At 38.7% G+C, this 23,693-nt stretch overlaps 1 protein-coding gene across 3 annotated transcripts in view; it reads right to left on the reverse strand.

The window, feature by feature from the left end:
* LOC139006911 (alpha-fetoprotein-like) overlaps positions 1-23,030 on the reverse strand; it is a 31,495-nt gene extending 8,465 nt beyond the window's left edge. The window contains exons 1-12 of one of the 3 annotated variants that reach the window (XM_070409742.1): positions 22,935-23,030; positions 21,838-21,889; positions 21,550-21,691; positions 17,736-17,947; positions 15,683-15,815; positions 11,634-11,731; positions 10,494-10,623; positions 8,748-8,962; positions 6,730-6,862; positions 5,034-5,131; positions 2,636-2,774; positions 2,018-2,244 (exon numbers count right to left, since the gene is read on the reverse strand). In XM_070409742.1, the coding sequence (XP_070265843.1) occupies positions 5,114-5,131; positions 6,730-6,862; positions 8,748-8,962; positions 10,494-10,623; positions 11,634-11,731; positions 15,683-15,815; positions 17,736-17,947; positions 21,550-21,691; positions 21,838-21,889; positions 22,935-23,019 (1,218 nt within the window). In that variant the 5' untranslated portion in view covers positions 23,020-23,030 and the 3' untranslated portion in view covers positions 2,018-2,244; positions 2,636-2,774; positions 5,034-5,113. Of the gene's footprint in view, positions 1-2,017; positions 2,245-2,635; positions 2,775-5,033; positions 5,132-6,729; positions 6,863-8,747; positions 8,963-10,493; positions 10,624-11,633; positions 11,732-15,682; positions 15,816-17,735; positions 17,948-21,549; positions 21,705-21,837; positions 21,890-22,934 lie in introns of those variants that run through there. The other 2 variants (XM_070409758.1, XM_070409749.1) reach the window with 2 other exon arrangements.
* Positions 23,031-23,693: the final 663 nt, after the last annotated feature.

The following is a 23,693-nucleotide window of genomic DNA, read 5'->3' on the forward strand; positions in this document are numbered from 1 at the left end:
AAGTGGTGCCTTTCTATGCCCAGAGAACTGCCTCAAGAGAAAGCAAAGCCTGTACTCTAGAACTAAAGCAGACTTCTTTCTCCTCATATTTCCACATCAAGCTTGGGCTAAAGAAAGAATGGTTAACTGAGTGTCACAATGTACTTTGGGTGCTTGTTGGAAAGTTTGAAAGTGTAGTTTGTGATCAGGTCACCTTGGGAAATGAAGAAAGGACTTCAAAGGTCAGCTGGCTACTGAACTGCAGGTACTGTGATAAAACAGAACACATGGCAACCTTGTGCTTGCTGATCACGAGAAGGTGCTCATTCCCAAGGCAACATAGCCTCACTTGGCAAGTGGATATTGTTGGACTAATAATATTTAGATATTGTACAAGCAAGACTTAGAATAAACAAATTGATTATAAATAAACTACCACTTAGAATGCTCTTGGGGGAGAGAGAGCAAGGAGGACCAGGGGCATGTGAGAAGGGCAGGAAGTATGGTGGGCACTGTATGGGAACTGCCCACTGTCAGGGTTTGGAGGACTTTCAATGCATCCTTTTGACTCAGAGAAACCAGAATTTCATGCTTTGGCTTTTCCTAGAACAGTCACTTTTGTTGATGCCAAATGGGCTTTCAATATCACATCCATATGCAGCAGAATTCATTCTAAGGGAGAATGCCTGGACCATGGGGTATCTTGGCTCTAGGCTTAAGTGTGGGGTGGGGTAAAGAGATGGATGACTGATGCCACTAAGATGTTTCTTTGTCTGCAGCAGCAAATAGCCCCTTTTCTAAGACCTGATCATAAGTGTTCCATTCCATCAATCCATGTGTATGGGATAGGGAGAACTTGGGGAAACATCAGTCACTTGTGAGCTCTTAATCACCTATGCTTTCAGTAGCCAGGGGCAAGAGCAGCTGCCCTAGGTTTGTGTGTGCTGCTTGTGCTATTTCTAAGGCTAAGCTGGTCATGCCTCAGCCACCTCAGTCACAGTCAGAAGTCTAAGTAAGTCTCCCAGATTATCTGTCATCATGCTGATGCTTCTACATCCCTACTCTGACCCACCTCCTACTCTTAGGGCCCTCTCTAACTCATCCTCTGTCTCCTTGGTAACTTTAGGCTTTCTCATTTAAAAGCCTCTCTATATCCACAGCCTTTTTTCTTAACTTCTCTTTCTTGCTCTATGGGAAAACATGGCTCCCCAGAAGAAACAGCTTTCCTAAGCCTCTAAAAAGAAGGCTGTTTTTGCTTGAACTCCACTTACTTACCACCTAGTTTTCTTTTACTACTTCCAACACATCCTTCCTACAATGTCTTTCAAAAGCCATAGTTTCTTCTAAGTATATGTCATCAATTTATAATATCCCCCATCCCTATCTATTCCTGTCACACATAAGAAGCTTAGTCATGCCACCTAATTTTTGATGGCCTCAGACCCAATAAATTGCCTCACTTTCCATCATATCTTGACATTCATCATTGTCTGTAATTTCAACAACTACATTAATAATTCACATGAGACTGATCTAAAAAATGGTCCCAATTGTCTATATTTCTCTGTATCCATGCCCTTTCCAACTCTGCTTATCAAGAAGTAAAGTCCATTTCTGTATCCTTTTAATTTGGTCCTACAGAATCTTAGTAGATTCTATGGCCCAGATGATGATAAGTTAGAACAAGCTGAATAGATTAGTGCAGGACTTCTCCAACTTCCATTGTTAATGGAAAGTATACATTTCTGAGAAGAGCAAGGATCAAATTTATTTGCTCATGGAACCCTATTTTTATGTACTTCTATGTCAATATTTTCTGATTAATAGACTTCAATCTCATTTTCTGATCAAGTTTGGGCAGCACCCATGATAGCCACAATTGCAGAATTGCATAATATTCTCAATTCTACCTGATCTCCTAACATAATATTTAGCAGCTCCATTCATTATGTAGCACTTAATATCTGCACCTGCTTTATGGTTCTCTATACCTGCTCCTTTGTTGGCAGTAATGAACAAATTCAACAAAAATTCTTACTTTTGCTTTTCAATTTGTATTTCCTCCTCTTGAGCTTTGCACAAGTCATCTTTAAGGCTGATTATTTGGTCACAGGATAAAAGTGGAGAAATATAGGTTCCATCAATGTGCAGATCATCAAAGCATAGCTTTCTGAAGGCATAGGAATCATCACAACAGTGACCCACACCAGCATTGATAGGCTGTGTCTCATGTCTTCTGCATAAAGCTCCAAGAATTAGCTTAGCCTTTCCCAGAAAAGAAGTAAAATAAGAGCGATTAGGTTTGCGGTTGTTATTTTCTTACCCACAGAAAACAAGGTTATATTTAAGTATTCTCACACTCTAGTGCCTTGATTTCACTGTTTGGGGGAAAGGAAGAGTCAGGTGCAGCCTAGTTCTGAGACTTGGCTTCCCTCATCCTGTCATCCTCAAGTTGAGTTCACCCTATGAATCTCTATATATCTGGCTGCTCATCTCTGTCTTTTATTATATCCTTTAATCAACTGATAAATATAAGGGACAGAATTATTAGGCTCTATGGACAGGTCATAGATGTATCCTGACATGAGATTGCTTGCTGAGGGTTAGAGATTAGAACTTCAAGAACAGGTAATCCTGAAGTCACGGATGTGCTTACCGCGTCCTCCATGCAGACAAACTGCTGTTCATCACTCAGAGGGCAACATTTGGTGGCGGCAGCTGCCATGTTCTTTGTGAACATAACCAACTCTTGAGCAGATAGTTGTGGGGCTTTCTTAGTATAATGGACCAGGAGCCTGAAAGAATAAGTTCCTCTTACAATGACTGTGCTCCTAAAATGACGAATTCTACGGAGTTTTCCTCAATATCTGATATTGTCTCTGATTGAGGTTGAACATGGCATTAAACTGGGTTTAATTCTCTCCTTTCAGTCCTTGTTCCAATAGCCCAGTGGCTTATTCAATATACCTGGCATTCTCTTCCAACCTCACACACTGTAATGTTAACCATGTTGCCTAGAGAAGGGTTCTTCAAAGAAGCACTGCCACTTTGGGAGTTTTCTCTCTTGCTTTCATGTGACCTTATTTATGTGGAAGATTAGTACTATGCCCCTAATTACACCGATATTCAGTAAAATCCTACGTTTCTGTTTCTGTTTACTGGGAAGATTTAGTTTTATAGATTTTTTTTCTCTCAATAGGTAACATTTGGAAAAATATCAATCTCTTTCATGTACAATGTGGAGACGTGAATATCCATAACAGTTTTCAACTTGTTTCTGTTGAAACTGTATCTTTAGGAATATAATTTGAATAACTTGGTCTTGTCAGACTCTGGAGACTTCAGTAATTATTGTCTTCAGGGAAAAATAACCTACAAAATTTTTGCTCCACACTTTTTTACTTACCAAGGATAACTATGATAGCTAATTTGGATTGCTGCAAAATCAGACGTGAGCAGATTCTAAAATAAGTATATGCATAGACCATTCAAGCTGTTATTGGTTGTCTACAATGTGAAAGAATAGGTACTACAACAATTATCAGGAAACAATCACTAAACTCTAGTCTGGAGAGAGACAAATACACTTGGCGGAGGGAGAGGAGTACAGAGTGCTGGAGGTGCGCATAGAATGTAAGTGCACAGGGAAATGGGACAGGCCTCCTGGAGGAAATGACATGTGAGCTGAGATCTGACAATAACTAAAAATGAGCTGGGTTGAGGGGAATGAAAGTGGAAGGAGGACCTTTTGGAAGTCATTGAATCTGATTCCGCCCCCCCCTTGATTGGGGGGTAGCTATAGAAAGGAGAGGAAAGATAGGTTAGTAACAGAATTAGATTTACAATGTTTTTAATATAATCATGGTTATTGTATAAAGAATGGATTGGAGGTAGGCACATGGCAATGTGAGTGTAGAAAAAATCTGAAGGTCATTCCAGTCATTTAGGTGAGAGATGGTGGTAGCCTGAACTAGGAGAATTGAGAGATATAAAGAGAGATTTTAAAGAGAAAGACTCTACAGACTTGGATTTGAGAAAAAAAATCAGAGACAATTCTTGCATTTATATTATAATGGAGTTGGGGGACGGATTTAGCTATAACATCCAATAAAACAGTCAACCTAATCCAGTGGTTCTCAAATTGTGACTCCTGGATCAGCTGTATCAGCACTCCTGGGAACTTGGTAGAAGCCCAAACTTCCAGGTCCCATCCCAGACTTAGGAATCAGAAACTCTTGGGGTGGGGCTGTATTTAACAAGTCCTCTAGGTAATTCTAAAGTTTGAGAACCAGAGATCTAATCCTTAAAAGTAGACATTAGCAGTTGAACACAACATAAAAGAAAAGTAATAAGCCACATATTCTCTCTGAAACAAGAACAATTTTTCCTGGATCCATTATTCTGGACATTTAATTTAAGATCAATAATACTATGGGACACTATGTTGAACTGAACTTTGCCTCAATAATCCTTTTCTAAATAAACTATTGCAGTGTGATTCTAAAGACTCCTAAAAATTGGCTTTTGCTTTTTGATGTATTAATCTTTGAAATACAATGGGATTTATCAGTCTCTCTGCACATAAGAAGTTATGTGTGTTCCCTCTGGCAGTTAACTAAGGTATCCATTCATCTGTACTGTCAGTGGTGACAATACTAAATTTGCCATATGGACCTGACCTGAAATGGACACAGGGACCCTACATTAGATCTCTGTTGTAGCTTTAACTCAAAATTGCATGCAAAGCCCTAAGCTAAATGTCCAGGTGTGTGGGAGGGAGCCCCTGTGAGATTGCAGAAAGGCAGCCAGGGCCTGCTTGGCTCCTTAACCTCTGGACATTGACTGAAATCTGGAATCTGGCCTGGAAAACAGAGGAAACGTTATATGGCATCTATCTTATCAAGACAAAGATAGCTAGGTTAATTCTGAACTGATGTTTTCCTTGGCCTCTGAGATTTTAAGGTTGGCTATAGACTCTTTGAAACTCTCAGCATCAGGAGTTAGCAAAAGCTCACTAAACAAGTATAAATCTGGACAATATCTTACAAGCATACCTGTCATGGAAGTTACTATCTCCTAAGTTCTCACGTAAATCACAATGATTTTTAACGTGCTCGTGGCTTTCATGAACCACTCATTGGAACATTTCTTTCTGAAAAATAAAGATAATCAGTGTTTATCTATCATTGTAACAATATATCTCAGGTAAGATTGCAAAACTATCTTCTGTAAGAATTTAATCTAGCTGTTTTCCTAAACCTAGGGCTTTATTTATTTACTGAGTTAACAAATCTTGAAAAACAAGTTTTGCTAAAACAGGAATGGCCGTGTATTTTGTGTGAAAAAAGTGGGACAGTGAAATTAATATTCAGTTTTCCATGATAAAAACTCATTGTGATTAAATAGTATATTTTACAAGTATATGGCAAATCATTCATCAAGCCAAAAAGAGATTATTAATGGTAGTTTATAGATCTAAGTTTAATTGGTCAGTGTGTGTGTGTGTGTGTGTTTACTGGTTATTTTTAATAATACTGTCTTTTTACATAAACAGCAAATATAGAGAAAAAGATATAAAGAAATATGGACATGTATTAAGAAGTGGTGGTGTAATAAAAACATGCAGCCTTGAATATAGTAAAATACTGCAGAAATCCACATTAAATCAATCAAAGGGAATTCTCAGCGATTACTGTAAATTCAGTTTTTGACCACACAAATTAATTCCGGTGGGAAGATACACGTGACCTTGCAGGCTGAACACTTTGGTAGGAGCACCAAACCAAGTCCCCCGGATCCTGATAGGCGGTGTTTGTTGTAGGGAAAATGTTGCCAGACATGTAAACTGTTTGCCTGGATGTAAGCCTCAGCCCTGTCCTTACTGCCTGTATGGCATTGGGCAAGTCATTTGAACCTTATGAAATTCAATGCTCCCATCTATAAAATGTTGTTAGCAATTCTGGCATTACCTGATACCAAGCGTTTATGAGGACCAAATAGAACACTGGGCATAAATTTGCTGTGTTAACTCTAAACATCCATGTTTCTTTAGGTGTTATTACCATAATGATTATTGTGGAGGTCTGCTGGTGATGCCACCAGAGGGTGCTAACCTATAGGAGACTAAATCACTTTCATTTATCCTTCTCTCTGCGAACAGGAGGATGCTAAGTGTACCTGCTCATGCCCAGACAGGTCAAGAGATTCCCTTCAACCTCCACTCTCACCCCCACCCCACACTCTATAAATATGTAAGCCATTGGTTAGAACAAAAGCCTGTTTCCTGTTTCCTGATAACCCCCCCAAAAACAATCGAACAATCAGATTTGTAAGGCCACCTGTATTTTTCATGTCAAATGCATAACAGGAGCTGCTGCCTATGAACACTATGATTTCTGGCCAGAAATAGGAACAGTTTCCAGGCCTGCTTGGTAGAAATAGTCGACCTTCCCAACAGGCTGTGCTGTCATGCTATCTGCTACTGTGCCAGACATTCACTTTAAAGGGGAGATTGCGTAGCAAATCTTCCAGGACGTACAGAATCTATAAGACAGTGACTTGCACAGAGAATCACTGTGGTATGATGATGTGGCCTTTGGTTTAGATGACAGTGATAGTCCACGTGTAGTGAAATTAGCCAGAACATGTATAATCATCTTACGAAAGTATGGCACTACTAACAGAACTGTATTTTTTCCTGTGCTTGTAATCACTTATGAGTAACAGGTTGAACAATAAAAAGGCATTTACCCCATGGCTATAGCATTCCAGAGGATTTTCTAATTTACAGCATTTTTCCAATAACTTTTGATACACTGAATCCACTCTTAAAATCACTGGAACTGCCAACTCTGGATGTCTTCTTGAATATTCATAAAGAAACCTGTATCCATATGAAACATATTTGAAAGTAAACAGTAAAATTCAAAGGCTATGAGTTTTCTCTCTAATGCCATTTATAATTCTGAAATTTATTCAATATTTAACTGACCTTAAGACATTTAGAAACCTTAGGAGGCTGGCAGGTAATTTTATTGACTACATTTTGAGGTAAGGAAACCAAATCAATAAAATATATGATGTTTTTTAAGTCACACAGGAGCCAAGCCGGGGTGGCTCAGTAGTTGACTGTCAACCCATGAACCAAGAGGTCACTGGTTCAATTCCCAGTCAGGGCACATGCCCGGGTTGCAGGCTCAATTTCCAGTAGGGGGTGTGCAGGAGACAGCCAATAGGTGTTTCTCTCTCATCAATGTTTCTATCTCTATATCCATCTCCCTTCCTTTCTCTCTAAAATCAATAAAGACAATAATAAATAAATACTTTTTAAAATAAGTCATGCGCTAATGAGTGGCAGATCCAGAACTTGAACTTAAAATACTCTAATTAGCTGATAGTTCTTGGCTCAGGATCTCTAGTTACTTTCATTAGAAAATAATTTAAGTACTTGGGTAAGAACACATTTTTCTCAATGATTGTTGAGGCTAGATTTTATAAGTATTACAATTCTTTTAAGAGAAGTGCTGGCTGGCTAGGTATTAAATTACCATCTTTCCTTCTTTTCCATATAAACTTTCAAGCATGAGTAGTTCATGCATAATCTACCCATTCTTCTGGGTTACAAGGAAGGAAATTTGGAGTCTAGAATATATTCAAAGGAATATATATGCAGGAGGTATCTTAGAAGTCATCTTATCCAGCCACCTCAGTTTACTGTCGGAACACAAGAGCCTGGAGAAATTTCGTGGCTTGACCTACATGCCAAATGGCAAAGCTGGACTGGAAATCAAGTCTCCCAACTCATAGTCTAATGTGAAAACCACTAAAAAGCTAGGCCTATCAATTCTTCAGTACCAGATGCAAGTTTAGGAATAAGTAGGTTCAGGAAGAGACACTTACTTTTTAAGCCAATATCCAATATAAATTTCAAAATATAGCTATGGACTTTCTACAAATCCAAATAATATTTCACAAAGTGATCTTGAAAATATTTTAACCATACAATAATATTGAAGTCAGTTTGTCTTATGCACAAATTAATATGCGCTTCTGAATGGATACCAGAGATATTAATACTCCATCCATATCTCTAATCTTTAAATGCCACACTATGGTTTTGGGTGTAAGTATTAATTAAAATAGAATAGCTGCCCTAGTCAGTTTGTCTCAGTGGATATAGCATTGGCCAGAGGACTAAAGGGTCCCTGATTCAAATCCAATCAAAGGCACATGCTCATGTTGTGGGCTCAATCCCCAGTAGGAGGTAGCCAATCCATGATTCTCTCTCATCATTGATGTTTCTATCTCTCTCCCTCTCCCTTCCTCTCTGAAATCAATAAGAAATATATTTAAAAAATAATAATTAAAATAAAATAGAAGACCAGGTATATAATTCTGAAGCTCTTACTTAGAGGACTCTAAGTCCATTAGAGCAAACATTTGACCTCCACTGCATTTTTTAAAAAGTTCCTGTATTAGTTGTCAACATTTAAAAATTAAGAAACTCCAAGAATCTCTCAAAATGCAGTAGACCTAACCCCCCAAAGCCTGCATTCCAATATGGTAACATGTGGCTGGAGTTCTGTAGTAGCTGCCAACTTTGGACTCCACAAAGCACCTCCTGCTGGTCACAGTTCCCATTTAGTTGCTCATTCACATCATTGGCTAACCACTGTCATCATTTAAGTTTACAACTTTATATACTATTTTAAATAATCTATAAATATAATATTCCATCATTAATATTTTATAAAAAAAATATGTATTACTCTTGTAGAAAATCATCCTGCTTCTCAGTGAATTGTTTGCATACAGATCCATCTTCCGTAAACCTGCTGAGTGGCAGGGATGAGAGATGAGGTTTATTGTCATTTTCAGAGTTGATAATGCATTCCCCTCTGAATGGCACTGGCAGTGCACAGCATGGAGTGATCTTGCTGGATAGGAGAGCCTGTTTAGAGCAGGTATAGTTCATAAGCTGGCTCTAAAACAGAAAAGGGAGCAGTTGTTTTTGATGACTTCATTCTAACTTATTAATTAATTAATTAATCAATCTATTTATTATTATTAATAGAACACAAGATAAAAACTTCCCACCTTATATTGCTTTACCCTTGGCAAACTGAAAGACCAAAAAAGTCATTTGTAGTGACTCATTCTAATTAGAAAAGCTTCTCTATTTGATCTTACTCAAGTGTCACAATCTCTTTTAAATAAGCCATAGTATTGTTTCCATGTTTAGGTCAACAAAATACAAATGAAGAGTTTTATTGTCTTGCTATTGTTGCTATTGTTGTAAGCTCTCAATTTAGGAGACATTTGTCTCTGTCATTTACTATATATTCTATATAATAAAAGGCTAATATGCAAATTGACCGAATGGCAGAAAGACTGGTCGTTATGATGCGCTCTGACCACCAGGGGGCAGACGCTCAATGCAGGAGCTGCCACCTAGTGGTCAGTGTGCTCCCACAGCTGGGCTCATGGCTGGTGAGTGCAGTGGTGGTGGCAGGAGCCTCTCCCACCTCCACGGCAACACTAAGGATGTCCGACTGACGACTTAGGCCCACTCCCCATGAGGAGTGGGCCTAAGTCGTCAGTTGGACATTCCCCAAGGGCTCCCAGACTGTGAGAGGGCACAAGCTAGGCTGAGGGCCCATCCCCCTCCCCAGAGTGCATGATTTTCATGCACCGGGTCTCTAGTATTACAATAATATTACTATTATGTATACTTACATACATTTACCTATCCATACATATGTACACACAAATAATGGTGTGTGTGCATGAATAAGCTAGTCTCTACACTTGAGCAACTCACAATCTAGTTGGAGGGTCAAACAATTAAACAATAATAATGCATTATAACAGAAATTGTAAAAAAAAGGTGTATATATATGATACTTTGGAAGAAAAAAGCAATTTGTAGTGTGAAGATCTTGAATAATTTGAATCTTAAAGGACATATAGAAGTTAGTTGGAAACAAAAGAAGAGGAAAAGCATTCTAGAATTGTTCATCTTTATATGTAAAGAATCTTAGAGGTAAGAGAAAACTGTCACACCGGTTTCTATCTTCATCCCTGCTCATTTCACAGACAAGTTCTTTCAAACCTTCACAGAAAGGTAAGTCTCAATACTATTTAATTTATGTCAAAAAATTCAAAAGGAAAAAAAATTCTAATTCATTATCTAGAAGTTGGCATAACTAAAAGCCAAAATCTGATAAAGGATAATTACTTTTACAGATTCATTATATACCACTATCACCTTTATTTAAGCAATACAAGGTTTTTAAATTAACTAATTGGGGTGATATTGGTTAATAACACTATACAAATTTCAAGTGCACAATTCTATGGTACATCATTGCATTGTATGCTCATCACCCAAAGTCTACCACCATATAGTTGACCCCCTTTAACCTCTTCATCCTCCCCCAATCTTCTTCCCCTATGTTAAGAATTGTAAGTATTTTAAAGGCCAGAGTGAGTTTTGAGAAGACAGAGGATCCTACCCTGCCAAATACACATGCTACTGCATTTCCTTCACAACAGGTCTGATGAAGATTTTTAATATCAGCAGCCAGTTTGGCAATTTCAGAAAAGTTAGCTTTAGGTTGTTTTTTAGTCAACAGAACCAATTCCCTGAAAAAAAAAAAAAGGTACATTTTAAACAACATTGTGAATTTGATTATTTCTAAAGTTAGTTCTAATTCATTGAGTAACAAAAGGATAGAAACACATTGTAAATGTAGGGTGAAGAGAATATTTTAAATGCTTTCTGTTTCTTCAATGATGGCACCCAGAGTCATACAATATCTAAGTCACAAAACAAATATGATTCAACTGATAATCATGGATAATATAGTTATTTTAATAATTTAAATTATTGCTTAAAGAGTTGAGCTGCTTAGAGAAGTTATTTGGATATTTATCTGACCTGATTTTGCAAGTAAAAGTCTTCATCACAAAGACAATTACAGGAGGCTTGGGTCTCCCTTGCCTCTCTCTGTTGCCAACTGAGCAATATCCCTAAAATTTATCTGGAAATAGGGAAAATGGGCCTGCCTTGGAAGGAGAACTGAGCTTCTGGGCAGCCCAATGTTGTCCTAAATTGGAGAAGAAGGTAATATAAGGCAGATGAATGTCTTTAGGGGTCAACTTGGACAGAAACACAATCTAGGCCAGAAAAGAGGCATATTGGATAACATCAAATTCTTCTCCCGCCTCATCCTCCTCCATTCCCACCCCAAGAAACACCACTGATTTCCTCTGTTCTGTGTAACATTGAAGCCAATGTTTTCCTATCTTCCCAGAAAAAATAGCTTTTGTCCTCCAGCCTTTACCATGCAGAATAATTAAGTACCTGCTTCTGTATGTATGGAATCAGTTGTGCACTGAGGAAGAGACTAAGGGTGAGCAAATGGAGAAAACTGAAGCAGGAGATAATGGGCAGAAATGACAACTGTGCAATTTCATGCCCAGCCCTGTGTGCCCTATTGCACAGGCAAGGCAAGTAGCGTATGTGTATAGAAAAGAACCAGGTCTGTACTGAGAGACATTATTAAATGAAAAATAAATGATTTTTAAAATTAGTTTAATCAACAGGGTGATCCAGCAACAACAAAGTCCACAAATCTGAAAAGGTAACTTACACTGCTTTGGCTACTTTGTGGTTGAATTTAGTCCCAATTTCACATAAATGGTGATGCCTCAAAGATATTTCTCTAATGTATTTTCTGATGGGTTGTAGCTGTAATTAGAAAAACAAATCATCAAGGAAATATGGTAGTTACTTTCGTCATTAGTAAAGAAAAGAGAAAAGTAAAAATTGTGTATCTCTTCAAAATTAGAAAAATTTTAGTGTCATATTTAAAAGAGGCCAAATGAAACAGCATAATTTTGGGGGCTTTTGTTGTTGTTGTTGTTGTTGTTTTATAAAATAGCAACTCTTTTCAGCAGAGATCACTTGTTCCAGTGATCTAACATTTGGAATATAAATGAGAACAAGAAACTGAGCAAAGGAAAGTCACTAGAGTATATTTGATATGTGTTACAGTTGTATTTTGGTTTTATTCAAGTAACTAACTCTGTCATTTTGGACATGTCTCCAAGTGTTATCTATAATATATGTTTTAGTTTTACAATATATATTAATGAAGTCTCCCCAAATATGTTCATTCTTTAACTCAGGATTTTTACTTTTGAAACTATTGCAAATATACTTTTCTAAATAAATAAAAACAAAATTGTTCAAAAATGTATTTTATGATAGCAAAAATTTGGAGACAAAATGTTTCTACAGCAGAAAGGGGGTTAACTTAATAATAGCACATTATTTTTTAAAAGATGTATATTGCTAATAAAAAGTAAGATGTTTTGCCGAAACCGGTTTGGCTCAGTGGATAGAGCGTCGGCCTGCGGACTGAAAGGTCCCAGGTTCGATTCCGGTCAAGGGCATGTACCTGGGTTGTGGGCACATCCCCAGTAGGAGATGTGCAGGAGGCAGCTGATCGATGTTTCTCTCTCATCTATGTTTCTAACTCTCTATCTCTCTCCCTTCCTCTCTGTAAAAAATCAATAAAATATATTTTTTAAAAAAAAGTAAGATGTTTAAATCTCTATCAAAACTCTATATTTAGTGTGATTGCACAATATACAAAATAAAATCTTTAAAGAAAAAAAATACCAAAATTGATATCTCTGAGTGGTGGGAATGTAATAGTTTAAAATTTTAGAAGAGGTCTATATTTTCATTGAAAACATTATATTGACCACATAATACTTTTACTTTGGGTAACTGCACCTTACAGTACTATTTTTAAGAACAAATTAGAAAATATATACAAAGGAAATATTCAAACCACAAAACTGACACAATAATTATAATTATATTTTTATAATTAATTATAAATATAATTTTATCTTTAATACTACACATCTGAAATTAAGTACAAACACACACACACACACACACACACATATATATATATATATATATATATATATATATATATAAGCTTAAGTGACCATTATGACCAGTTGACCAGTCACTATGATGCACACTGACCACCAGGGGGCAGACGCTCAACACAGGAGCTGCCCCCTGGTGGTCAGTGCTCTCCTACAGCCAACCTCCTGTGGCAATCAACCTCCCATGGTCCCTCCCCCTGGCTGGCTGGCCCCGATCGGCCCCCTTAGAGACTGGGCAAGAAGGCCACGGTTGGCCCCCCATCACCAGCTAGGCCGAGGGACTCCACCCGTGCACGAATTCGTGCACTGGGGCCTCTAGTTTATTTATAAGAGAGTTTCTGAATACTTAGTTCATAAGGTTGTGTCTGATCACAGATACAACTTTTGCACAATTGGTTATGTAATTTTTTCTGAGGTTGGGAGCCAGAACTACTAGGAATAGACATCTTGGAAGTAGCAACTCTAAATATCACAAAACGAGGTAGAGGAGAAAAGAACTCTTAACCAACTTAAAAAAATTTGCTTATACCTAACATTATAGAGGCATGTTATACATGAAAGAAAAATTTTCATTGCAAGGGTTAAGGTTAAGAAAACTTTGTAACTTAAAATAGTAAGCACCAAGTTACCTTGAGAATGCATTTTCATGAAAATTCTCAATCTTCAGAAATACCAGGTAATGAAACATAAGTTTGTGTATCATTTACTTTTTGTTTTTTATTAATATGAAACCAAAAGCAATAAAAAAAAGACTGTCCTGCTAGGAATACAGAATTGGCTTCTGAAAGAATTGGTATTCACTAAGAGAAAGAATGAAGAGGAAGGTAATATATATATATTTTATATATCCTACATAATAAAAGGCTAATATGCAAATTGGTTGAATGGTGGAATGACCAGTCACTATGACGCACACTAAGCACCAGGGGGAAGAAACAGGTTCATGGCTGATAAGCACAGGGACAGTGGCGGGAGCCTCTCCCTCCTCCACGGCAGCACTAAGGATGTCCAACTGCCAGGTTAGTCCAGTTCCCCACAGCGGGCCTAAGCCATCAGTTGGACATCCCCTGAGGGCTCCTGGACTGCAAGGGTGCAGGCCGGGCTGAAGGACCCCCCAAGTGCACAAATTTCATGCATTGGGCTTCTAGTTTAATGATAATAGCTATAATTATTGCATATTAGCATATGCCAGAAACTCTTTAGATATATAATTTAATTTCTTGTACATGGTAGACAATGAAGAGCTCAATAGGAGAAACAGTGTAAAGGAATAGAGAAATAGAAGTTTAGAGGAATATGAGATAACATCTCACTGAAAAGATTAAAAAAGAAAACAGCAAGGAAGAAGCGGCACTGCATTTAGCCTTGAGGAATTCATCAACGTGATTATCAAACTACTACTCATTTCATCACAACCTTTGGAAAGTCCATCTGGTGCCTCCTCTAGAAAAAATGGTTATTGTACATTGATATTTAGAACCTTTAATTTGCACACACAAAACATATTTTGTCATGATATTAATCACATTTACAACTATTTATACATAATTTAATGAAGGACAAAATGCCACATGGTTAAAATTAAGTGTGGCTGACTGTACATTCCAAAGATGACTACAGCAATGTTTTCTATCCTATGCTCGTCTTACAGTGAGACAGTGACAGTTCTCCCATCAAAAGTTACAAGATTATTACATACTGTCCCCTTCAAACTGATGAGTTTTCATGGTGTTTCAACCACAGAGTATGGCAGAAGTAACATCTGAGTCTGGGTCTTGAAAGGGCATATCATTTCTGCTTTACCCACTAGAATACTCATTCTTAATGACTTTGGCCATGGGCAAGCAGTGGAATTGCCCAAGGCTGCCATGCTGTAAGGAAGCCCAAACAAATTAAGGCATTGTGGGCAATGAAGAGACGCTATAATAAATCTCACCAAAAATAACCTCACAGGGTGATCTGATCACAGCTTCCTAACTGGGCCCATTATAGTGGGCTGTCATTTTAGCAAAATGCTTATCTTTGCCCTAATCAAGTCCTGTCCATTGTTTCTGTACATCTATGTTAACATCTTTGAAATGCTTTATAATCTTGTTAACTATCCAATGTTTGAAACTGCCAAAGTGCCATTTTCCCAAGCATTTAAGATTTTGGTTCCTGACAGTGTCATCAGTTTGGCTCAAATAAATTCTTTTAAAAATTCTCTACAGGTTTTTGCATTCTTTTGTCAACAGCAGAGAGAATTCTTGGAGAGGCCCTGAGATTGTATGAGAAGAAAGAGATGTTGAAGCACCCCCGCCCCTGCCCTCCCCCACCTGTGTTTCAGCCCTTCAGAATTCCAGACTCAAGCATTGTCTGACTATACCCACATGAAAGGCCATGAGACAGAAGTGCCCAGATGAGTCCTTCCTGAATCTCTGCCGGTCAGAAATCAAGAGAATAAAATGATTGTTTTGAGTCACTAAAATTTGGGGTGTTCTGTTACGTAGCAACAGTAACTGAGATATTAAAATATTTATTATGGAGTAATATTTATGCTAGATCATGTTCCTCAAATTTATATGACTATACACATCACCTTGTTAAAATGAAGTCTTATCTAGTAGGTCTGGAGAAGAGCTGCAGATTCTGCATTTCTAACAAGCTTCCAGGTGATGCATATGCTGTTGGTCCACAGCCCACACTTTCCATAGCAAGGCCCTGAATAACAGTTGACATATGAGTATCTTACCTTTATCTGGAAGCATTCAGTTTTATTTTCTTCTTGGCAACATGACTGAACAGCTGTTTCATAACAAGCAGACATGGTCAGAATAGTGGGTCCATACAAGAATGGATGCTTTCTAGAAGTTTCATAAATATACCTGTAATTTGACAAACCAGAAGTTGTGTTCTTTGGAGTTCAAGAACATGTGCAGATGCTGTTTCTTAAAAAATTTAGGGTTGCCCTAGCCAGTTTTGGCTCAGTCAATAGAGTGTCGGCTTGTGGACCGAAAGGTCTTGGATTCAATTCTGATCAAGGGCACAATCCCCAGTGGGGGTGTGCAGGAGGCAGCTGATCAATGATTCTCTCTCATCATTGATGATTCTATCTCCCTCTCTTTCTCTCCCATCCTCTCTAAAATCAATAAAAATATATTTAAAAAAATTTAGGGTTCACTTAGTTTTGTTAACCTGTAACATCTAGAATATCATGGTGTGAAAAATATGAACTAGCACTATACTTAAATGCATCAAATGTTCACAATGGATAGATTACTGTGAAGTTAGTCAGACATTTCGAGTGCCCATGAGGTAACCAAGTGTACCTATGGGGTGATGGGGAAAGGGAATCAGTAATCAAAACTTTTCACTCTTACATAAGCATAGAAATTAGAAAATTCAATAGTCTAAACTGAATTATAAATGCAGAATTGTACATGAGTACAGAGGAATTAAATTTAGAAGTTCTTTCTAGACTAAGAAAGTTGTGCTACCTTTTCAGTCCAAAGTAGCTGACTTTTTCTACAGCTTTGATGTAAATTACTGTTTCCTTGGTTGAGAATTAATCAAGTTCTTGGCTTATAATTATGAGGCAAGTAGTAGAAAATTAGCAAATAAAATAACCCCTTAATTACTGACTTTATTATAAATATTCAAGAAGAGATTAAATTCGCTGCCTGAGTATTGGTTGGAATTTTTAATCTCTGAAAGTTCAACCCAAATCTGATTCTATAATTCTTAGCTACATTAAATGGGTAGCCATTTTTCCGTTCCCATTTAGTTGCCCTTAATGTCAGACAAGTTGGGACCCTATCCAATTTCTGTTCCATCATCCTTTCTCCCTACGTGGCTGAGGACACTTAATTCTTTCTTGAAGGCTCAGTAATTGCTGGAGCAATTCTGCTCTTTTATGGGTGAATTAAAAGAATTAGCATTATTCAGCATTGTCACCCTGACTGCCCATTCATCACTGGCCTAGAGTTTCATGACTAAAACCTGAAATCAAACTTCTTTCATGATTTGCACTCTAGATCCAGCAATCAGATCTTTGCCTTATTCCTGGTGTCTGAGCCTGTACTGATAAGATGGCCAGAACTGGATTCCTTTAGAACTGAAGCCTTGCATTTATCTTGTCATTTCTACCTCTCTAGGTATTGATTTCCTGACTCTAAACCCCAGCCACTTGCTAACACACTACTCTCAACATATAGACTCCTCCTATGTTAACTAGAAAACCAAAATATGAGCTTGCCTACCCATTTGCCATATGCTGTCCACTCCAGGTGGGAATTATAGAACCAGAGTTCTTGTGTAGAAAACTCATTTCTGACATCTACAATTGTTACTTATTCCTAGTGTCCCAATGATAGACCCTGTGTCCATGCCTATCGGATACCATCCCTGATATCCCCTGATGAACATCCCAAATGCCAGCCCCTTGCCTGAGCTCTTACCTGCTCTCTGTTTCTAGTACTTTCTGTTTACTATGCTTTACCTGCTTGACTATACATTTCAACATCATTTGCTTCTGGTTTGACTAATGTAACCTTTAAGGAGATGGGTCCATTATAGGTTCTAGTCACTTTTAATGTTTCATGGCTCAGACATTTCCATATCCTATTGAGTTCACTGAGACCATAATTGTCATTCAGAGGGAGAAAAAACATATTGTAGCTCAAATTTTCACTTTAATTCCATGTCATAGAGCATTGTGTTCTCAAAGGCTGTTATGTAAAAAAGACCTGTCTTCAAAACTGGAAAATACTCTGCTTCAAAGATAATGGCAAGGAGAAATGACTTACCTCTTCTTCACTAACACTTGATTCCCTTTGTTCACCTCACAGATCTGCTCAAGATTTGGAATTTGCAATATTTCCCTGTAATTCTCATCATCTTTTTTATTTAATAGGAAACACTTGTGTCTTGCTGTGTTATTTACATTGCAACAGTCAGAAAATACATGTTTGTCAGCCATTCCTTGGTTATTACATATATGCTCTAAGAAGGTGGTCATCTGTAGGAGGAAATAATAATTTAAAGAAGACTCATGTGGGTTCTACATTCCTAACCACAGGAAGAGTAAGAAACTATTATTTTTAAAAATATATTTTTATTGCTTGCAGAGAGGAAGGGGGAGAGAGATGATGAGAGAGAATCATTGATTGGCCGCCTCCTGCATGCCCTCACTGGGGATCGAGCCCACAACCTGGGCATGTGCCCTTGACTGGAATCAAACCTGGGACCCTTCAGTCCCCAGGCCGAGCTCTATCCACTGCAAGCCAAACCAGCCAAGGCAGAAATTATTTTTTTTTTATAGGCAACTGAGTGCAGAATGTTACACTTTGTATTCAATAGTCCCTGGACATAGTTCTTTTGTACGTAAGTCTTTTAGGTTTCTAAGTCTAAATTCTCACATGTTGGACATTGACCAAATAGAATTTATTATTCTCTCCGTTCCTATGTAATTGCTTCATTTTCATGCAGTTCATAGATATTAAAATAAACATAATCCAGAATGTCCAGGGCCTAAAGAAATCAAGATATTTTAAGTGAGAATTATCTACCAATAAATAGATAGTAGTTTGCTTTCCTGTCTTCCTAGTTTTATTTCCATGGCAAGTTATATTAAGAATTGAACTCTGAAGCAATGTGTATTTAGTGTCAAATATTCAAGTGGAAATGTTAGTTTTCAAATACCTTTGGGTGGCAGTAAATGTGTAGAATAGTGTAAACTTCAAATGACATGTTTTAAGATTTGGGGGATAAAGGAGTAAAATCTTCAGCTTTTGAAATGTAAATAAGAAGAAATCACTATAAAATAAGTGAGTCTGGCCACTGACATAAGTACTTCATTTAAAATCTGTTTCTAATAAGACTAATGATTTTTCTAAATATATATACAGTCTAATAAAAGGTAGGTTTTAGAGGAAGGAATAAAAATAGAAAGAAGAAAACTACTCATTTGTATTTTAAATTGTCATGAGAATAATTGATCAAGCAGATAGGTAGGTAGGAGATGACAGATAGATAGATGATAGAAAGCATATGTTAGTGTTTATCAAGAATTTGCTAATCACAAGATAGACATAGTTTATAAAAAACAATAGTAATTCCTAAGATTTCAAGATTATTTACTAACTTGGAAAAGAGCCCATAATAATATTCACTTCTTTCTTCTTTTACATATTCTCTAAGAAACATTTTAAAATTAGTACTTTGTTTTCTCAGGAACCTTTATACAAAGATGTCCAGCCGTGGGCAAACTATGGCCTACGGGCCGGATTCGGCCCATTTGAAATGAATAAAACTAAAAAAAAAAAAAGACCATACCCTTTTATATAATGATGTTTACTTTGAATTTATATTAGTTCACACAAACACTCCATCCATGCTTTTGTTCCGGCCCTCCGGTCTAGTTTAAGAACCCATTGTGGCCCTCGAGTCAAAAAGTTTGCCCACCCCTGTGTTAGACTATAGTAGTTTAGTGATAGAGGCAAAGCAACCAACTGAACAAATTGACAGTTTAGGCTATAATTCATTCCCTTGAATGTTTGGTTCCAAGAGTCCTAGAGATGACCTGATAAACTATCTGTACTAATAAAAGCCTAGGTGGTCCTTGCACCCTCACACGTGACATCATCACAAGATGGCCACCACAAGATGGCCGCCAAAAAGATGGCTACGTGCACAACAGAGGCAGGGCCAGATGGCCACTCATCACAATGAGGACTGGGGGTTCCACGGCTCTGTGTGACGTGGACGAGGCAGGTTCCAGCGTCTCTGCAAGCTCATGTGGAAGAGGTGGGTCCTGGCACAGGAGGCAGGTCATGGCAGGGGAGGGCAGTTGGGGGCGATCAGGCTGGAAGGGGGGCAGTAAGGCATCAATTAGGCCAGCAGGAGAGCGGTTAGGGAGCGATCAGGCTGGTAGACAGAAGCGGTTAGGGAAATCAGGCAGGCAGGCAGGTGAGCAGTTGGGAGCCAGCAGTCCTGGATTATGAAAGGGATGTCTGACTGCTCAGGGATTGGGCCTAAACTAGCAGTCGGACATTCCCCGAGGGGTCCCAGATTGGAGAGGGTGCAGGCCGGGCTGAGGGACATGCATTTCGTACACCGTGCCCCTAGTCTATACTAATGAAAGCCTAGGTGGTGTCTGACCCTTGCATCATCACAAGATGGCCACCCTCATGTCATCACAAGACGGCCAACCCCACGTCATTACAAGACGGCTGACTCTACATCATCACAATATGGCCACCCCCATGTCATCACAAGATGGCCACCCTCATGTTGTCACAAGATGGCTGCCCTGACATTGTCACAAGATGGCCACCACAAGATAGCTGGCAGGGGAGGGTAGTTGTGGGCAAACAGGCCAGCAGGGGAGGGCAGTTGGGAGTGATCGGGCTGGCAGGGGAGGGCAGTTAGGGGCGACCGGGCTGGCAAGGGAACAGTTAGGTGTCCATCAGGCTCACAGGGGAGCAGTTAGAGGGCGATCAGGCTGGCAGACAGAAGGGGTTAAAGGCAATCAAGCAGGCAGGCAGGCAGGCGAACGGTTAGGAGCTAGTGTTCCCGGATTGTGAGAGGGATGTCTGACTGCCGGTCAGTTGGACACCCCCCGAGGGGTCCCAGATTGGAGAGGGTGCAGGCTGGGCTGAGGGACAACCCCCAAGTGCACAAATTTTATGCACTGGGCCTCTAGTCTATATATATATATAACAAGGCAGCAACCATAGCATGGTAATGACCAGTCGCTATGATGTTCACTGTAGCCAACAAACCAGCCCGATACGGGGTGGGGCCAGTAGGCCAACCTCCCTGAAGCCGCATCCCCAGCCAGCTCCACCCCTGATCACTGCCCACCCCGATCAGGGGCAGGGCTGGCCAGCCAACCACCTGCACCCCCTCCCCCCAGCTGGCCCTGCCCCCGATGGGTCCCCACTACCCTGATTTACCTTCGGTCCCTCCTCCTAGCCAGCTCCACCCCCAATTGCCCCCCCCAACTCTGATCAGGGGCAGGGCCAGCCGGCCTACCACCCATGGCCTCTCCCCTAGGCCGCTGAACCCTGATCAGCCCCTCCACCCTGATTGGCCCACAGCCCCTCTCCCCAGCCAGCTCCACCCTGATCGGCTTCCCACACACCAATAGGTATGGGGTTTGCTGGCTCACCCCCCACAGCCCCTCCCTATGGCCAGCCTCACTCCCAATCAGCTCCCCCACCCCAATTGGGGCCCAAGTCCACCAGCCAATTGCCTGTGGCCCCTCTCCTCAGCTGGCCCAGCCCTGATCCGGCCCTAATCAGATTGGGCCAGCCAGCTTACCTCCTGCTGTCTCCTCCTCTCAACAGGCCCGATACCAATCTGCTGATTGGGGTCTGGCTGGCTGGACCCCACCTGTGTATGAATTCATGCACTGGGTCTCTAGTAAGTTTATAAAACTATAAAGATTATATCTTAAGTATGAATATGTACATATTGCTGCCTTACAATCCTCAACCAATTTTTTCAGTGAGCCCTCCTTTAAACAACATATTTTGGTTGCAATTTGATTGAGAGAGAGAGAAAGAGAGAGAGAGAGAGAGCAAGAGAAAGGTAGAAGTCACAAGATGATTCACATACCAACTGGTAAGAGCATTCTAAAGGTGACTCATGTAGCTTGAGGCTCTTGCATTTCTCTGCAAAATCTAGTAACTCTTCAACTATGGTTTGTACTTCTTCATAAGTGGATTTCTGAAGAAACTGAGCAACCATAATGCTAATGCTGAAACATGACACTGTGAGTGTTAAAGATAGAATTGAACCCTTTCCCACCATCATTCTTGTTATCTCGTTGTCCCACTCCCCTCCCCCTAAATAATTAATGTGATTTTAAGTTTCAGATAAAAGTATATTGATAATAAAACTCACATGTCTCTTAAGTTCTCCTCCAGATAATTCTGGCTATTAGAGTGCTGCATGGCTGAGGAGGAGGGACAGGGGGAGAAAAAGAGGCTTTATATGTATAACAGGAAATTTTTCAAATTGAAATCCCCCTTTATAGTTCTGAAATCTATATTTATTCACTCATAAATTTTCAGATGTATTTTTATTATCATAATGAATTTTAAAAAGTATTAGAATGTATCTTTGCTTGTTTTTAAACTGTATTCTGTGAATGACATTTCTATTCAATATATTCTGCAGTTGAAATCTATCATTGGCCTACAAATGAGTTACATGTACTTATGTTGAAACTTCTGAAATAATTGAACTTGATGATTTGGTTATTTAACTTTACATTAGAAGAGTTCAATACCACACTGAAGAAATTTTAAGAAAATTAGTTTGCTTAATTTGGCAAAAGTAATATCTCACATGTATTGGATTTGCTCGTCATCTTCATCTTACTCCTTCTTATACTAATAGCTTCTATAATGCTTAGCAGCTATCTAGTAAGTAAAGAAACCACTATTACTTGCTATACTAACACAGAGGAAGGCTTTAGAGATAGCTATTCTGAGTTCAACTTTGAGCTCTGATGCTTAATGTGATTTTGGGAAAATAAGCTCTCAGAATTTGTGTTTCTCTATAAAATGCAAACAAGTTCTATTGCACTAGATAGTTGTTCACATTAAATGAAGTCATATGTGTGAAGCATCAAGCATAGTGCCTGGCTCACAATAGTTACTAAATAATGTAGTTCTAATATTATTCCTGCTATTATGAATACTTTTGATTTATCTAAAGCCATTTATCAAATTTTAAATGCAAGTTTAAAATGTATCATTCTCTCACCAAAGTGAAAATAAGACTAAAATGAATGAGGTCTTCCTGTGGATTGATTCAATATATTAGCTCTCTTCATTCATTCATTTCATAAGTTAATTTCCAGCAATTTTCAATGACCCAATGATAGTAATGAGCACTGAGAAAGAGAAGTCATTCCATATGCATTTTAGTAGTCATTACCTCTTACTAGTACTCCGGGCACATGGAATGTATAGATTGGAAATAGGATTCCCTACCTGCATCTAGTAAACTTCTCTGAAGAGTTTGACCTTTAATGTAGTTGAAGAAAGCAAGAAAATATATGAATCTAACAGTCTTCATTTTTTCAGACAAACTTTTATGGAAGGTACTCTATCATTTGAGGGAACTGAAGAGTCCTCTTATAGTCTTTTTAATTAGTTAATATTAATAATTAAACTTTTTCTGGTGAATATTTTTCCAGGCCACTATGACACTGATCGAGTCAAAGAATTCATAGCAATGAAGAAATGTTATTGATGGAAAGCCATTCATTAACGAATACTGGATTTTTTAAAATGAGTTATGTCAATGTACTTGTTTTTTTAAGATTACACCATGTAGGCCTTGCAATGAAGTAATCAATAACACTTTGGGTAAACATCTCTTTTCCTGGAAGTGTCTGCTGACAAGGTCAAAGTTCTAAAATGAGGGGAGAAGATAAATATGAACTACCCCCAATTCAAATAAATGGTTAAGGCCCCAGTTCCAGTGCTAGACACCTTTTCAAGCCCCTGAGAAAAGTAGGGAGCACAAGCCTTTGGAGAAAGCACCAGGGAATGGGTCTGAACTGACTGTGTGCTTACTGTGAGTCTGGCACTTTATATTACCATATAATAGCAATACTCTTTCTTGAATAAGGAATTAAGACTCGGGGTCATATTATTTGCTCATGCATTCACAGGTAGAGATTAAAGCTTGCCTATCTTCAGAGCCTATACCAGCCAACAGCTAGTATCAAAAGCTGAGGTCCCAAC

Source organism: Myotis yumanensis, unplaced genomic scaffold (assembly GCF_028538775.1).
Source record: "Myotis yumanensis isolate MYYU_CA2020_CCGP unplaced genomic scaffold, mMyoYum1.0.hap1 SCAF_1, whole genome shotgun sequence".
Taxonomy (NCBI): Eukaryota; Metazoa; Chordata; class Mammalia; order Chiroptera; family Vespertilionidae; genus Myotis; species Myotis yumanensis.